The following is an 18,828-nucleotide window of genomic DNA, read 5'->3' as shown; positions in this document are numbered from 1 at the left end:
AATATATTGTTATGCTAGATTTCTATAAAATATATATTGTTATGCTAGCTTTCTTGGAAATATTATCTTTCACTGATTTAGACGGTATTCAAACCCTTTTAAAAACAATTGTTGATTTCCTCTTATTTGTTGCATTTTTCTTAACAACTTCTTGTGAACTTAGAATGTTTAAGATTTTTTAGTGAACTAAAAATTCAGTTTACATGTGGTGTCAGTGTGGTATGATATTTAAGGTGGATCTTTGTTATACTAGTGATTTATGCATTTACGAAGTTTTGACATTTTGAGGTTAATTATGTGCTTCTAATATATATATGTTAATTATTATTTTTAATTACTCATAGTGATGTATACATTATTATTTTGAGTTATTACTAGATAAGTCTCAATGAGGTATTATTGCGGACCATAATGATATATGTTTTTTAGCTTATGAACCAAACATGATAAGTTGCTAATGTAATAGTATGTGATAGAAAGTATACCGTGGCCCAATATTTTTAGTAAAGCCCATAATCAATATTTGATTAAAAATATATCTCACTCGTACATTATTTGATAAGCGTACCACATTAAGTCTAAATTAACTTCTATAAATTAGTTTCCTCTTTGCCAATTAGGGTTAATACATATTCTCTATATCTTTCATCATTGAACACCACAGTAACATGAGGCTAGGAGCAGGAGGTAGAAATCAAGTTTGCGGCTAACACTCCCGCTCTCTTCTTTGCGACTTCCGCATCAGATGTGTTCTTTAAACATCTTTTTGTAAGATTATCATATCAAAATCATGACGTGAATTAAAGTTGAAGTTTACAAAACGGACCTATATATAAGGACTAATCTAAGCTAAAAAAAGCTATCAGTTTTTCATACAATACTTGTCACCCGAGTAAGAAGATTTTGTTATAATTTTGAAAACATTGCAGAACTAAATGCGGACTTGCTTCAGGATATTTGCTCACACCTCAAAAGGTATTTCTTTAATTATATTTTGAGCACACTGTCTATTTGTGTTTCTTATCTATTAATCATATAATTAATAAAGATTATTGAATGCTTTTACTATGTGATACTTTTTAACACAATATATATACAATTGAGTAATTAAGTTACCTCTTTTACAAACCCTATTTTCAACACTTAGAAGCTTTTTAGAGTGCTCTTGAGTAAAATACAAAATTTAAGTAGCTAGAAATGTTAATATTTGTATTTAATGAAAGAGAATATACAAAAAATTTCATCAAAGGATAACATTACAGTGTCTGTTAGGTAGCGCTCCTCCTTGTCTCTAAAATCTAAAAAATTATAGAATATTTTAAAGTCTCTCTTCATGATTATAGATTTTAAAGGTTATAGAGCAATTTGTGATATTTCGTGTTGTGAGTTGAGTTTCGCTCAGGCAATTTACTATCAGGCTTTCAAGTGGATTTTGATCTCTTGTTTGCTTTTGTGAGTCTCAATGAGCAAGAGCTTGGGACTTTGTTCTTACTTTTTTTCTATGCACCCTTCTTATTTATTGTCGTTAGTTCGCACAACAGGAGAATCAAGATATTTTTTTTTTGACATTTATCTCCTTATTTTTTTCACTTAAACTGTTTACTATCATACTTTAAGTAGATCTTGGCCTTTTATTTGAGTCCTGATAAACAACAATTTGAGATTTATCCTTATTTTCTTACAAGTTTTTTCACTATCACTCCCTCTTATTTATTGTCGTCAGTTCACAAAATGTGAAAATCAAGACAAGAAAATCCGATACTTATTTTCTTGATTATTTTTTGCCTAGGTAATTTGGTTCAACATCCTCAACTTCAACACCCCCACCCATACTAATAATTTTGTACACATATTTCAATAATTTAGTTTTCCTTATGTAATCCTCACACATTTTTAAGCTAATGAAATTACATTTGAGACTCGTAATTATCTCAAATCAAACATATTACACGGTTCTATTAAAAAGTAAATATAATCCAACGTAAAAGGAAGTCAAAGCTTCGATAACTTTAGAGAATGAATACTCTCATATTTTATTTTATTTTTAAAAATTTCTAGTAATTAAATAGTGTTTTTTTTAAATATTAAATCTTAAGTAATGTGAAATTAAATCAATTATACCAGTAAATTCGAACACCAAATAAGTAAACAAAACAAAAAGAGAAAAACAATCCTTGTTACCCCTTGGACACATTTTTTGTAACCATAATTTTTATTTTTCACACTACATAATTTATACTTTTTGCTTTTTTGATTATCCTAGTTGGCAGTCCTGACCCCCACGCCCTCTCTACCCCTCCACCCTCACTCTCTAAACGTTATATATATTGAACATTCTCTGCACGTCAAAAACCTCTCAAACCCCTCTCTGCTGAGCTTTCAAAATCGTACCAAAATGCCTCGAGCATCAAAGAGAAAATCTGACACACCCAAATCTACTTCTGCCAAATCTGCTCGCTCGGAATCTATCACCACTGGTAAATTCTTGTTTTTTTTTGGTCCTTTGTGATGTATCTTATCTATGTGATTAGTTGTTGGTACTGTTCATTTGAAGTTCTTTTTTTTAAAAAAAATTGGGTTTGTTTCTTAGTGATGAAGGGTATTTTAAAGTTCAATTTTTTTTTAATGAGTTGGGGCTTATCTAGATTCTGGAGCCTTGAAATGGGGATTTGGGTATCAAGAAAAAGAAAAAAATTACTATTTTGCACTTAAAGGGTGTGGCTTAACTGGTAATGAAGTGTGTAAAAATCATGAGGTATCAAGTTTTAATCTTTTTGAATTAGTTGAGATGCGTGCAAGCTAGTCTGGATGCCACTTGTATTATTAAAAGAAATGAATAAAGTGTTTTTGGGTTGTTGCATTGATAGCAAGTGGGTGTTTTTCTATATTGGAAAACAAGATGAGTGGGATGGATGTAGAGGAGGCACGCAAGGGTGTGGTCTAGTGGTCAATGAAGTGGGTGAGAACTATGGGGTTTTGAGGTTCAAATCTCAGAGACAAAAACAATTTCTTTACATCTGTCTTAGGCTTTGGTGGATAGAGTTATCTAGTACATGTATTTTCATCGTGCATTTATAATCAAGTGGGTGATTATGGATATTGGAATGAAATGGGTCTGAATGGAGTGGAATGGATATAGAGGATTGATAGAGCTGAGTTTGGAATTTGTCTTAGTTGAATAATTGATTATATTAAGGGAGGCGTTTAATTTTTTTGCTGATCTTAGATAAGTATGTGCCTCATCATGTATACTCTGATTGTAATTTCTAAAGGAAGCATAAGATTCAACCTGCATTGTTTTTCTTAATCCCTAGTTTGAATACATCTCGAAATTAGGTAAATTAAAATGTTCTAGGACACAATGCAGATACATACCCTTTTATTCGAGTTTTTGTAGCTTGTTTGAGATTAATGATATCGAAAATTCCATGTGAACACCAGAATCAACTGCCATACCATTGTTGCATTATGTTTTTTAGACTGGATACAGTTATAGAAGAAAATATATTTGGCAGTCGAGTCTGAATTCTGGTCTTCACATGGAATTGCTGTAAGAAGCTAATGAACTATAAGTAAACTGCCTTTTCTCAAATAAGGCATGTAAAGGTGATTTATTTACTGTGGATACTTTTAGTGTTATGCATTGTTTTCTGATAATTGTTCTAACTTAGAGGCGGAGCCAGAATTTGTGAGTTTATGGGCACTGAAATCCAATAAAGGCAGCTTACTCGATTTTGCTTAGATTATTTATTAAGTATTAAGTGAATGTCTTAACACAACTATAGGAGTTTGGCCAAAGCAACTAGGTTCCACCAAACCTGTAACTTTCTCTTTAGCTCTGCCTATGTCCTAACTCTATATTTGAAGTGATAAATTTATCATTCTTCAGCTTCAGTAGTCTCAAATTGTTTCTGTTTTGGTTCTCCCACCATAAAAATCTTGTCTATCTTAATTTGCAAGTTTTGATCCAACTTCTGCTCATCTTTTTATGAAATTTTATTAACAATGTTGAAGACCATGATATGTGGTTTTTCGACTTTAAATAAGGTTTCTTTTTCCATGAAATATATTTCCTCTAGCTGGATGTTTGCAATTTTCTTTTTCCTTTTATTTTCTCTTCTTTATGGTCAACGTGTTACAGTTATATATTATTCGTTGTTCTATTCAGCTTCAGGCAAGACTACGAAGTTTGGGTTGTCTGTCGATAATCTTTTTCAGAAGTATGCCAATAAGCTGCTAGGCATGATCGAGTGAGTTCCTTTTTTCAATAGCTTATCTATTGTTCCTATGTTTCTTTTCATGAACTTTGTGATTAAAGGGTATATATAGAGCAACTCTACAATTTATTTTCCCAAGTTTTTCTACTTTAGCAAACTAAGTTGCATCTATGCTGATTGTTTTGATCCATGATTTACCTAGCTGAACAGTGGATATATGATGATCTCCGGGGTCATAAACATGGTTAACATTGTCTTCCTTCTGTGCATATATCTTCGGTAGCTGCAGGAGTTGTTTGTTTCTTCTGCTACTGCAAAAGTTGAGTGAATGTCAATGTCCATATGTTTCATGTGAATGGGTTATTATCTAGCATAGAATTACTTATATAAAACAAATACTAACATTAAACTATAATGGAAGTCACTATGTGTTTTACTATTTGTTGCTCTGATTGGATCATATATATCACTGAGGGGAATTCTACGAGCAGGAAAGGGTTTGGTAGTCTCAATTCTTTAATATTTTGGATTTTATAAGGGTTTCTACCAAGTAGCTATACCATTTATTTCCATGCTAAAGGTCATTGCTATCAATACTAATGCTTAAAAGAACTGATTTGACGGAAGCGATAGCTAAAAATTACATCATTCTTAGGATTTTATCTGGCAGTAGCTTGTTTTGATTCGTAATTTTGTGAAACCGAGCTTGCCTAAAATAAATGTGCTTGATTAGCAACATTAATATGGTCTGCTAGCATCAAGTAGTTGTTGGTCCTGTCAACTAGGCATATTAGCTTACTGTAAAACCTCATAGTTCCTTTGAATATCGGAATTACCTCTTATTATTTCCTTCTTTCAGTACAAGTACATTTTGATAAATTTTTAGTTTTAGAATATCTCAAAATTTAATAACACGCTGTAAACAACGCCGACTTAAAGAGAAAAGGTTTCAGTAAAATTACAGTAATTCATCAAGTAGGTCTTTCCTTCTATTGAAATGTCAGTATAATTTTTTAGAGTTCTAATTCTTTAATCCTAACATTGAACTGAGATGTGATAACTTTATGAATGAAGTTCTCAACAATTGATGCAATTAAGGTATCAGAGGGAGTCATCACTATCTTTCTATTAGTGTTTGAAAGTAAAGGATTTTGGAATCTTCGTTAAGTTTCTGTTTGTTTTTGTTTGCACAGTCCAGAGGGGATTGAGGCACTATGCTCAGATCTTGGAGTAGACCATACAAATGTCAAAATTTTGATGCTCGCTTGGTAAGCCATTTGCTGTCAATATGTGTCTATGTGATCAATAATTTATTTTTGAGGAAATGTTGTGCTTCTGTAATCTATATAACTTACTATTCACATGGATCAGGAAATTGAAAGCTGAAAAGCAGGGATATTTTACTCAGGTAAGATACTGCTATTTATTTGTTCAGCTTCCTCTTGAGTATAAACTAGGGGTTGCCAAATTAACCCATAAGAACATGATCCGCACAACCCGTTCAAGTTTGGGCTGATCATTGACCCTGTCATTTATTAGCTCAACCCATTTCAAGCTATCTAAAAATTGAGTTGATATTGTAGCCCAAATTGACACATAAAAATCTCGCCAAAATATTTTCAAAAAGATATTTTTTATTTGATATGATATGTACAGCCGCAATAAAGGAGAAAATAGTGTTATTATGCACTTAAAAAGTTATAAAAGAACAAACAATGAAATTAGAACCTAGTAAGACTTGGGCAGCTTGGGATATGACCCATTTTTAGCACAAGTAATTTTTGGGCGGGTAATCCATCCCAACCCACCCATTTTGACACCCCTAGAATAAGACATTTCAATGTGTTTCTCTTTTGTGATGTATTCACATGGATGATGTATCGTTGGAATTGTCTGGTGGTTGGTCCTTTTTTGATTGTCAGTGTTTTGCTTGTTCTTTCTGTTGATACAACTACATTCTCATTCGAGTTGCCTTTAGCATTTACTCTTGTATCAATATAGTGCATTTTTCCTCTGTGACTAATTTAGTTCCTCTGTGTTGGGAAATCTTTTCTAATTGTCAGGATGAATGGAGAAAAGGTTTAAAAGATCTCCAGGTTGATACGATTAACAAATTGAAAAAATCCCTGCCAAAATTGGAAGCAGAGGTATGTTGTTGTCAGCTCTTTGGTTAACTTATGTGGGATAATTTTGCAAGATTCTAATGCTCATGTAGCTGACCTTGGATCATTTACATATTCAGGTTATGATGCCTGAAAATTTTGAGGATTTTTATTCCTACGCTTTTCGTTACTGCCTTACTGGTAAACTTCTCTTTGATAAACAAATATGTAGCCTAGTAGGTTTCATATTTTTTTCGTTTATGTCGCATTAATCTCTATTAAGCTAATACATTTACTAACATGTGCCTGGTTTGTCTTTCTCAGAGGATAAGCAGAAGTGTGTGGACATCGAGAGCATTTGTCTACTGATTGATCTTGTTCTGGGCCCCCAATTCCGGGCTCAGGTTGACTCATTTAGTGAGTTTCTCAAGGTAGGTACTCACTTACATGTTCTGAATATCTTTTGGCATCACATATGCATAGTTTATGATATAATTGCCCGAAGGACCCTAGTGTTTAGGCTTTTAAACTGTTAGGAAAATTAAGTTACAACAATGATGTTAGTTTTTAATTTTTTATGTCTTATTAATTTGACAGCACTGATTCTCTGTCTTTTCCTTCATACTAGAATCAGACTGATTATAAGGTGATCAACATGGATCAATGGATGAATTTTCTTCGATTTTGCCAAGAGGTAAACTATTTATGTTATATAATTCCTTCTAGCTTAGAAGGAAATGTGGTTCATGAGAGCTCATATAGCCAACACCAACTTAAAATATGTTCCATGTCTGCCTCTCTTTTCCTATTTTCGTTCGGATTCTCCTTTCCATTTTCTAGTTTACATTTTTTATTTGGCTGTCAATGACCTAAGGCACTATATAAACACCAATCTCAAACTATGTAATTCAGGGTGATATGATTAGACGAATGGGACCAAATTCAAACTTATGCCAAACATTGAGAACCATACAAATAATTTTGTTCTATATTGCCCACTTCTCACTTACCGAGTATTAAGCAAATGCTAATCTAGCAGAACAAACGATTTCACTTTACCTTTCTGGATCCTGCTTCTTTTGTTTCTATCAACTACTTTTCGCACTATGATCAGACGCATATAGGAGCACCAGTAGTGGTACCTTTTGGTAAAGGGGGTTCAATTGAATCCCCTTAGCCGAAAAATTGTGCTGTGGAGGAAGGGTAGAAATGATAATTTTATTGTATTGGATCCCCTTGACATAGGTTCCTATCTTTAGCTGCAACATTTTTCATTTTATTGAATCTCTTTACTAATTGATTTCTCAAGTAATCTTTAAAATTTGAATTTTGTCATAAATCTAAATTCTAATAGGTGGTCATTCTTTTGTATTTTTGCAGGTTAGCTTTCCAGACCTTGAAAACTATGATCTCGACCAAGCATGGCCTGTGATTTTGGATAATTTTGTTGAGTGGATGAGAGAAAAGCAGAACTGATCTCCGCGTGTTGAGTTCTTGTAAATGCTAACGAAAAGAATTTGAAGTGCATGCACGATTCATGACAGCTGCACCATTCAGTGTGAAGCTGGTCTTCTTTCTGCTACAGAACTACAAGCCTGAGGAGGGTTCAACACATTTGTGTCGAGGGGGATATACTAAGGTTTCTTCCTTGAAGAATGCTTGTAGGAACCTTTTTGATTTTTCGTTTTAGTTACAAACGAAATGTATTCTGCTATTTTTTTAAATTAATTTTTTTGTCAACTTCTTGATTTTGGAATTTCACTAGTTACATAGTGATATGGATCATTTGATCCTTATATGGTAGTCATACATGTGAATGGAGGTAAAAAAAAACAATATGTTGAAGTGAAACTAAATGTGGTTTCTCTATTACACTTTGCTTCTGAGACAAAATCTTCCAATATTTCAAATTCAGCACATATAGAATTGTTACTTGCGTTGAAGGTCTATTCGAGACAACCTCTCTATCTTTACAAGGTAGGGGTATAAAGTTGCATACACGCCATTTTCTCCAGATCCTATGTGTGGGATTAAACTGAGTGTGTTGTTGTTGAGCACATATGGTCTTAAACTATGTTAACCCTTGTATGAGGCTATAGCTTCATCTCCTCCTCCCTTCCCTCTTTTCTATATGAAAATGAGAAGAAGAAGATGAGCAAAGAGAAAATTGTCAATTCTTTTATCGATTTGACTAATTTATATTTGTGTCATCATGCAATATAATTAAGGATGGAGAGATTTTATGCATCCCACTGTGTCTCGTGATGCTAATAAGTTCATAACTACTCTCTACTACGATTTGATTTGTGGTATAGTTGATTTGAGTGATTGTTTCAATTTACATTCGTATTGTGCAATAAAATTCATTAAAGGAGGAAACACTCTTTAGCTATCAGATTTAATCTCCGTTTCATAGCTAAAATCTGAGATCTCTAGTTAAGAACATAGAAATCTGAGAGATCTTATGCATCACAATATATCCCATGATGCTATGTTTGTAACTAATCTCAACTAGTTTTGATTTGCGATATAATTGATTGTGTGTTTAGTTTAAGAAGGAAATGTAAAATAAATAAATTAGTGCCCCAATTCATAGTATTCATCTCATTTTGTGAGAAGAACTATGTCATATCATCATACTAAATAAACAACAATAATAAATAGATATAGATTGAAGTTGATTTATATATTTATTTGAGCCTCATAAAAGTACAATGATACTTGAAAAGTAATAAAAACAAAATATTTATTATTGATTATTGGGAGGACATGGCTTTGTGCAATAGCAAATGGAGTTACTACACTCTCCAAATTGAAAGCCCTCACTTTGGCAGGCACTTGTACACTTTGCCTGTTCTACACATGGTCCCTTGAATGTTTTGCTTTGCTCTTGACAAATATTTGCCTCTGTCATAATAAAAAAAAAATTAAAAAATATAAGAATTTAAATAAAATTAAAATAAATAAAAGAGAATAATAAATTTTGATTAATTCAGATTCATGCCGCGTAAGGTTCATAATTAGATTCAAGATCTCTAATTAAAGATGAAAGAGATCTGATGCATCTGACCATATATATCTCAACTAGTTTTATTTTTTTGGCCCATATGATATTCCGTAATTGTATTGTGGTTTAACTAAATCCGAATTAACATGTTTTTTCTATTTTTAAAATCTCAAACTCGATACATCTAGGTAAAGATGATGAGATCATGAATAACCTCACTAGTGGCGGAGCTAGGGTTTTTAATAAGGGGGTTCAAAATATGAAAAAGTAAACATACAAACTAATCGAAGGGGGTTTGACATCTACTTTATATACATAAAAAATAATTTTAACCATATATAAATAGTAAGATTTTTCGCCGAAGGGGGTTCGGGTGAACCCTTGACTGTTGGCTCCGCCCCTGAACCTCACCACAACTCATGTTAATGATTTGCGATATAGTTGATTGAGTGATTATTTGAAAAGAGGATATATAAAAAAAATTTAAAAATATTTTTTAATCTCTTAACATTCTTGATTGGTAAAGAAAGAATAAAGCAAAGAGATTATATACCTGCATTGCCCATGAAAAATAGCACAAGAAGAAGCACAACTTTAAACAAAGACAAAGAGGCTGCCATCTTTTTCTTTTTTTTTGTTATAATTTCTTCAAAAATGTATTTTTGATAATGAAAATGACGAAGCACCACGCTTATCTTATATAGTATTAAGAAATGATTAACTTACTATTTTCTTTAATGAGATTACCTTTAATTATTTGGATAGTAAATCTTTTTATGTTTAATGACTTTCCATCCCTTTAATTATGATCTAGATACTATTACTATTTAATGTAATTTCTTTCATATTTTTTTTTGGAGGTGTTAATTTAAAAAAAAAAAAACATATATACAAATTTGAACACATCCTCCTTAAACTATTTTCAACAAGTCTAAATAATATCACTTTAATTTTTTCATGAGACTGAGATTTGAAACCCAAAACATATAATAAAGCTAGAGATAAGTCTCATCTTACTAGAATATTTCAACAATCACTTTCTTGTTCATTTCTAAAAATTCCTTAAAGAACAATCGGTTTGAGTTTGTTTTTCACTAAAAAGAAATCAAATCAATTAAGTCATAATTTCAAATGCTGGAATCAAACCAAATCAATCAATTTGTTCTTTCAAATATTTTTGGAACCAAAATCAAATCAATTAAGTGTATGATAATTAATATACTTTTAAACACATATTTATATTCCAACACTATTAAATCAACTATTCTTTAAGAAAAAAAGGAAATATATATAATCAAGTTATATATGTAGCTTTCTTCAAGAAATCGTTTGCATTTTCCAAGAATTTAGCCAACATGATTCTTTTTATATTAAAAAAAATAAAGATTTAATTGTGATATACCAAAATATCTTGATGACATTTGAATTAAACAATGATGATCAATTAAAAAGCTACTTAATATGAAATAAATTATTAGCATTATCAAAATAAAAATTACAAAATCAAACTAGAAAGTAAAAGCAAAAGATTCGATTATTACAAAAACAAACACCTAGATTACAAACCAAGAGTGCAAAAGATACATATGTAACTATTATCTTCCTTCTTACATATAATAACCACATTGTTGGTCCAACAATGTTTTGTTTGCTAAATTGGAGAAATTAATATACTTGACTATGATAAAGCTGGCCTAGGAAGATCCAAAATCAAATTAGAATAATTAACTTTTGTGTGACATAGATATATATGTCGATAAAATCAGAGGTTTTAACAATATTGTTACATCAATGTAATTATATTATAAGAAAACATGACAAACAAATAATGTAGTTACCAAAGATAGCACGTTGGCAATTTCTGTTTTTATTTTCTCATCTTGTTTTAGTATATAGTATACAGTTTATATAAATCTCATTTTCATGTATGTTATTGTTGGTGAAGGACTAGTGACTAACAAAATATGGCTGCAGTAGTACAAATGTTGTCAACTTTTTTGGTTGTTGTTGCTAATTTTCATGTGTGTTTTGCATCAACTCATATTTCTGTGTCTCCTTCACCATTTTCTGGTACAATGCCACCTCTACTCCCGTCGCGCTTTGCACCATCTGAGATGCCTCCATTTCCAGGCGCTAGTCCACGATCTGCACCTTTTGTTCCAGGTTCACCGTCCTTGCCTCTAATTCCAGGCTTACCTATACCATTTGTGCCTTCAATTCCAGGATCACCTAGTTCACCGTCCTCGCCTCTAATTCCAGGCTTACCTATACCATCACTGCCTCCATTTCCAGGATCGCCTAGTTCACCGTCCTCGCCTCTATTTCCAGGCTTACCTATACCATTTGTGCCTTCATTTCCAGGATCGCCTAGTTCAGCATCCTCGCCTCTAATTCCAGGCTTTCCTATACCATCACAACCTCCATTTCCAAGCACTAGTCCACCTCTAGTTCCAGGATTCCCTATACCAATTGTGCCTTCATTTCCAGGATCTCCTAGTTCACCGTCCTCGCCTCTAATTCCAGGTTTGCCTATACCATCAATGCCTCCATTTCCAAGCACTAGTCCATCGTCCCTGCCTATAGTTCCAGGCTTTCCTATACCATTTGTGCCTCCATTTCCAGGCTCTCCTAGTTCACCCTCCTCGCCTCTAATTCCGGGCTTGCCTATACCTTCACTGCCTCCATTTCCAAGCACTAGTCCATCATCCCCACCTTCCATACCTATATTCCCTGTACCATCCATGCCTCCACTTCCAGCCACTAGTCCACCATCCCCGCCTTTCAATCCGATCTTCCTTGTACCATCTATACCTCCATTTCCAGCCATTATCCCACCGTACATGCCTGTAACACCCCCCTCTATTTCACCATTCGCCCCTTCTGTTCCCTACTTTAGTCCACCCTCACCATCCAAGCCTTTATTTCCTATCTCTACTCCACCAATGATGCCTCCAGCTCCAGCTCCACTATCTATGCCTCCGGTCCCTGCCTCACTACCATATCCCGATACACCTGCTCCAGCTCCTGGACCTGCAACTCCGCTTTCTGGCATCAAAGGTGCATATTGGCCTTCATGGCTAGCAGAAAAAACTCCTCCATCAAGCATCCCTACTGCATATTTCACCCACATTTTCTACGCATTTGCTGTGCCTGATAATACATCGTTCCAGTTGCTCGTAAGCCAAGTTGACGAGCAATCAATGGTTAACTTCACATCCATCATCCATTCTCATAGCCCTGCAACAAAGGCCATGCTATCAATAGGAGGAGATACAGGTTCTCCACTACTCCCTAGTATGATGAGTTGCCAAGATAATCGCGCTGCATTCATCAAATCAACGATAGATGTATCTAGAAATTACGGTTTTGATGGCCTTGATCTTGATTGGGAATTTCCTATCGAGTCAGAAAACATGCTCAATCTAGCATTGCTCCTCAAAGAATGGCGCCTCGCCATCAACATAGAGTCACTAGCTTCCTCCAAACCTCCACTAATCCTGTCTGCTGCTGTTTACTTCTCCCCAAACGTTCTCTTATCGGGTACAATTTATCCCACAGAAGCTCTAAGCAACTATCTTGATTTCTTGAGCCCTATGTGCTATAACTACCAAGGCTCTTGGGACACTTCAGCAACTGGTGCTCCTGCCTTGTTATACGATAAGTCTAGCAATATTAGCACAAGCTACGGAATTTCATCCTGGAAACAAAATGGGGTTCCTTCAACAAAGTTAGTCATGGGAATTCCCTTATATGGAAATACATGGGAATTGAAGGATCCAAATGATCACGGAATCGGAGCTCCTGCAGTAGGAGTTGGTCCTGGAACTCACGGAGAAATGTCGTATGATGATATAGTAACATTCAATTCAGAAAACAATGCCTCTGTAGTATACAATAATGAAACAGTTTCAACATATTCATATTCTGGAAAAAATTGGATTGGATATGACGATACGAACTCCATCAGAGCCAAGATCAAGTATGCTAAGGCTCAGGGTCTTGGTGGTTACTTTTTTTGGGCACTTGGCTCTGACAGCAACTGGACTCTTTCAAAAACAGGTAAAATTTCTAAACTTCTTCCATTTCTAGACGTAGAGTTTAAGTTCTATGCACTGACGGTATAACTTACACAATCAGGGCACTTATAAGGTAAACTAACAAAATGGTAATTAACCAGCTATATACAGTATGTCAGTGTATATAACTTAAATCCGTAGACATATGCCTAGTTATTTATTTCATAATCAGCATACTGTTTATAAATTATGGCATCGACAGTTGAAAACTTAACAATTGATCATAATAATTTCAGCTTCTATGGCATGGGATCATGATGAAATCTGAGGTGCAGCCACACAGTCTATGAGAGGGAATACTTATCGATCAATGGATCATTTGATTGAGTTTATTTGATATACTTTCTCCATTTCTATTTACACTTCACACTCGAATTAGTACTAAGACGAATTATGATTTATATTTGATGCATTTCTTGTTGTTCTTTTTGGGAAATGTTAAGAAAATTTGAACTAGAGGAGTACAAGTTACATTTGAGTGTTCATTCAACAAATTTCTAAGTTAAAAGTTTGTATTCTCTTACACTTAAAATAAACTTTATTAGCTGAAAGTACATATAACTAAATGGTACAACATATATATAGTGCATAAATAAAAAGAAGATGAACTATTCAGCTTCAATACACTTTCACAAACAAAATATATTTATTTATATAAGTCCAAAGGAAGAGTCTTGTTCCCCCCTTCATCTCTTAGGAAATAATCCATGATTGCTTAGCTACACAATAAGAAAAAGAATAAAGTAAGTCTCCGTAAGAGATTTAATCGATTGTGATTTAGCAAATATCTATATGCTACATCTTCTTTTTAGCAGGATTTAACTTATATACTGCGACAACAAGTTAAAATGTGAAATAATAGTGTAAGAAATTGTTGACACTGCCAGTGTATACGAGTTGAATACTTTTTTTGTAAAATAAGTGTAAAGCAAGTTACCTGTTCTTGAGATTTTCCAATCTTTATCACCAGCAACAGCCCAAAAAAAGTAGCCTCTAAGTCTTTGTGATTGAGCATAGTGTAACTTCCTTGCAACAGAGTTAGTGTCATCAAAGCCAATCCAAGAAGTTCCAGCCACAGAATAAGCAGAAACAGTAGCAGAATCATATACAACTTTAGCATTATTTTCCTCATTGAATTTCTCAATTTCCCTATAAGTTAATGTCCCTTCATCACCAGGACCAACACCAACTGCTGGTGCACCAATTCCATCAACATTTGGATCTTTCAATTTCCATGTCCTACCATAAAGTGGCAATCCCATAATCAATTTGCTTCTTAAGGCCCCTGCTTTGATCCAAGTGCTTAGTCCATAACTTGTACTAACATTACTTTTCGTGTCGAATAATGCTGCTTGTGCACCAGTGGCAGACGTGTCCCATGATCCACGATAATCGTAGAACATTAAGTTGATCCAATCCAAGTTCTTGTTAATTGAAGGCACAGGATATGATCTAAATTCACCCCATAGGAAGAAGTCAACAGAGAAGTAAACAGCTGCTGTGATCAAAAGTTGTGGCCTTTTTGTAGCCAAAGATTCTTTTTTAACCTCAACCCTCCATTCGTTTACTAAAATCGCGAAATTCTCCATGTCCTTATTGTTCTGAGGGAATTCCCAGTCAAGATCAAATCCATCAAATTTATATTTTCTAGCTACCTCTATGCTAGATTTTATAAAAGACAAACGAGAGGCAGATGTTGATGCCATACGCGAGAACCTAGCCGGTCCTTCACCTCCTCCCCCAACCGAAAATAGTGTCTTGACAGACGGTCTTTTGGACCGGAGGGTGGAGGTGAAGTTGAAGAGGAGAGTGGAGGTTTCATCGTCAATATCGAATTTAAATGTTGTGTTGTTTGGTACAAGGAATGCATAGTAGATGTGAGTGAACAAAGATGTGTCTATGGATGATGGTGGGAAAGTTGAAAATGCCCATGAAGGGTAATATGCACCTTTGACACCTTTAGAGGGAGGGTGTGCCATTACACCAGAACAAAGGGCAAGACACAAGACAATACAACATAACATAATGTTAGCCATTTTATTGATACAAAAAAAATAAGATCATATGTTTGTTGCTTTAGTTTCTTCTCTATTTATAGGACAAATGGAGCCTTGATAAAGGTCTAACTTGGAATATTTATTTTTTTGGTATTAAGGAATTGGCTGTTTCTATTTGTCCACAAGACATGAAAAACATGACTTGGTATGTGTGGATGGAGTTGAAGATTACCTAAAGGAATTATTATTAAAAAGTTGATATTTTTGACTAGTTAGTTATGAGTATATATTGTCCCACTTCTCAATGGAGTTAATGCCTTTTTTGACTCTCTTTTTTTTGGTCTCCTGTGATGTCCGGTACTTATATTGAAGTCTAATTAAATTCAGGTTCTTACTAGAAAGTCTAGTGTTGGGAGCATCGGCCGAGCCACCTTAGGGGAAGGAGTTAGGTATACACTCTTCACCAGATAATTATATGGTGTATAGAGGTTAAATGATAGCTATTATGAGCGTATATTTAATTTTGCAACAAAACTTAGAAAGAAAATTTGTACACCCTTCACTAAACTAACTCCACCACTAATTGAAGTAAAATGCTCTCTACGTTCTCATCTGAGTTCCACTTCTTCCTCAATCCACTCTAAGAAAAAGGCAAGTACAACTACTCTACTTTAGAGTTGGTTGAACCCTTGATTAAATCCTGATCCGTACTGAGAAATCCCACATTTTCTATCAATAAGGACTTCATAACCAAATCTCGAACCTGAAATATTTGATTAAGAATGAAAGATAACCACTACTATTCACCACATACCTTTTGACTAATTCAAACTCTAGAAGGACATTTGATTTTAATATAAGTCAAAAGAGGAAAAGTTCTTAATAAGATTTCCCTTAGGATGATTGAAGTTTGACAAGCACCTAATATAGTTGTCCACTCGAGACGTAATTGTTAGCTATTCATGTGGTTGCAATACAAAGGATATAAAACTATTTACTTGTTATCGTAGGTCAACTTAATTGCTTGTGAATTTATAATACATATTGAATCGAGAATGAATGAGTAATGGGTCGAGAAGTTAGGCATCGGCCCCTCTTGAATCATTACTCCCACATACTGATTGTATGTTTTTCACCATTCAACACACACTTTATCTTTATCCATTCTATAACTTCTCATCCCTATGACCGCACTACCCCTACCCTTCACCACTATCTTCTATAGCATTTATCTAGCTTATATATACAAATACTTTAAGATAATAAATTTTGTTTATATTTTGAAACAAAATAAGGAAGAAGCCCATTTATTTTTCAAAAGAACACACCCTTACAACCTTAAGTTAATGTAATGGAAAATGGAATATATTGAGATCTACCTTGATTCTTAAGTAGCTTTCTTCACTTTGCTATCTTTATTTTATGAAAAATGATGAATGGTCTATCTTAATATATACTATATTTTTTGGATCTTACGCCATCACCTTTAACCCAATTGACTTAAGATTCAATTATAATTATAACAATTATAAAATAAATTTAATTTTATACACTAATAATGTAATTTTCTATTATACTAATCATATCACCTAAAATAATTACTATAAAAATCGTTTTTAACAAATGAGATTAATAACCTAAAAAATAAAGTAAATAGACTAATAAAATGCATTATAGTGTACAAATTCTTTATATTGCAGGGGCGGACATAAACTTTCATTTATGGTTTCACTTAAAACTTAGTGACATTAATTTAAACCTTCTATTTTTCATAGAAAGTTCATTTAACATGTAACAATTTTCAATTTTGAAACTAAAATTTCAAACGCGTACTTTTTAAATTATGAATTCGTCTCTAATTATTATTGCATGTATAAGTTAAAAATTCTTTTAAAATTGTAATGGAATTGACCTTTCTCACCTCAATGCAACATGCCCCATGAAGTAAATGGACAGATAAGAAAAATTAAAAGGACATAATTTAATGGACATGGTCCACATGAGCACCAAGTTTTCATCAATGGCTTGGTCATATAGGTTGAACATTCTACATTAAAAATATGATTGAAAATTTAAAATCTGAATTTAGAACATTTTAGTTTTTTTTTCTGGAACATTTTAATAATATTGTTGACTTGGTCTAATTATTTTGTACGAAAGAGTAAGGTGCCGTTTGGCGTTGGATGCAGTGATAGAGCTAAATTTTTTACTAAAGAGTGTCAAGATATAAAGAAGTAAATTCACGAAAAAAACTAAAGAATGTCAATATGTAATGCTAATATATTAAAAGAATATTTTAACCCAGCTGCATGTACAGAGTAATTTTTGATAAAGGGGTGTCGGTTAACACCCCTCAAGTACATGTGGCTCCGCCACTGATCGGAGGTATTAATAATGTAGAGTTTAATTTGATCGGAATGATTTGTGGGTTTCAAACAATTATAGCAACTACATTCGATCTTCTATTCTATACAAAATAATATATATTTCTTTATGACTCACATATATATTAGTTATACGAGATCGTAAACAAACGTCTTATTTGATGTGTTGAATTCAACGAAACGATCTCGTAAAGTATTAGTGCAAATCTGGCTATCGTGATGTTGAGTCAATCTCGCCATAAAATGATGAAGCCGCCCTTATTATATAATGCCTTTAATTATTTGAAGTCTTAATGGCACTTTTATTATTTATTTTATTATATATATAAAAGAATTGTAGTGAAGAGATATGGAAATTAAATATTATAACACTCACATAACAAAGTAATAGGAAAGTAGTCACTTTTTAAGGAAGAAAATAATATTTGGACAAAAGTACCCCTAGGAAAAATGTGAAATAACATATAGAGCTCTTAACATAATGTACAAAAGTTTGTAAGTTTGAAATTCCATGAATGATTTATGGAGTTTAAAATTTAAAATTTAAAATTCTTTCATAAAGTCAGGAGCGAAATAATGATATATTATTAAAATAAATATCATAAGTGATATAGATATATATACACATCACAACGTAATAAAATTAAATGTTTTTTAACATTTGAATTTCTATTTTTCATAATTTTATATTGTATATGTGGATGTATGAATAAATAAAAGAGGTTCACTTATTAGTTAGTATTATAAGGTTTAAAATGTATAATACTTAAAACTTTTTTAAACAGAACAAAAAGAGATAAAATCAAATTGGTTTTCAAAATGCCTTTCTGAATATTCTTTAATGTCTTGGACATGACAATTATTAAATTGTCTCTAATAAATTAATTTTAAGCGATTAACTTTGTCAGATAGTTTGTCAATAAATTATATTTTGACTCAACTACTAGTATTGTTTTTCTGCTTGTATATATTCTACTTACCTTAATATTAATTAATCTAATAATTTGATGTATTTGTAACATTCTTGACAACTTTTAGTGCAATT

The 18,828-nt window shown here is 33.0% G+C and overlaps 4 protein-coding genes across 4 annotated transcripts; 2 read left to right on the top strand and 2 right to left on the bottom strand.

Annotated features, from left to right (window-relative positions):
• Nucleotides 1-2,346: 2,346 nt before the first annotated feature.
• LOC125877738 (uncharacterized) lies at nt 2,347-7,920 on the top strand. The gene is made up of 9 exons (XM_049558971.1): nt 2,347-2,477; nt 4,169-4,250; nt 5,411-5,485; nt 5,589-5,625; nt 6,281-6,364; nt 6,460-6,520; nt 6,644-6,750; nt 6,948-7,013; nt 7,700-7,920. The coding sequence occupies exons 1-9, from the start codon at nt 2,396-2,398 to the stop codon at nt 7,793-7,795; spliced, it is 690 nt and encodes a 229-aa protein (XP_049414928.1). The 5' UTR covers nt 2,347-2,395; the 3' UTR covers nt 7,796-7,920.
• A 3,444-nt stretch (nt 7,921-11,364) lies between these two features.
• On the bottom strand, nt 11,365-12,153 carry LOC125877668 (uncharacterized). The gene has a single exon (XM_049558898.1). It carries the CDS (start codon nt 12,151-12,153, stop codon nt 11,365-11,367), a length of 789 nt encoding a protein of 262 aa, XP_049414855.1.
• Nucleotides 12,154-12,166: 13 nt separating this feature from the next.
• LOC125877667 (class V chitinase CHIT5-like) lies at nt 12,167-13,450 on the top strand. The gene has a single exon (XM_049558896.1). It carries the CDS (start codon nt 12,167-12,169, stop codon nt 13,448-13,450), a length of 1,284 nt encoding a protein of 427 aa, XP_049414853.1.
• A 633-nt stretch (nt 13,451-14,083) lies between these two features.
• LOC125877178 (nod factor hydrolase protein 1-like) lies at nt 14,084-15,487 on the bottom strand. Its single transcript, XM_049558513.1, has 2 exons — nt 14,340-15,487; nt 14,084-14,121 (listed from the first exon to the last, which is right to left on the bottom strand). The coding sequence occupies exons 1-2, from the start codon at nt 15,436-15,438 to the stop codon at nt 14,096-14,098; spliced, it is 1,125 nt and encodes a 374-aa protein (XP_049414470.1). The 5' UTR covers nt 15,439-15,487; the 3' UTR covers nt 14,084-14,095.
• Nucleotides 15,488-18,828: the final 3,341 nt, after the last annotated feature.

This window comes from Solanum stenotomum, chromosome 9, assembly GCF_019186545.1.
Source record: "Solanum stenotomum isolate F172 chromosome 9, ASM1918654v1, whole genome shotgun sequence".
Taxonomy (NCBI): domain Eukaryota; kingdom Viridiplantae; phylum Streptophyta; class Magnoliopsida; order Solanales; family Solanaceae; genus Solanum; species Solanum stenotomum.
Note: the sequence above shows the minus strand (reverse complement) of the source record. Positions and strands in the feature narration are given on the sequence as shown.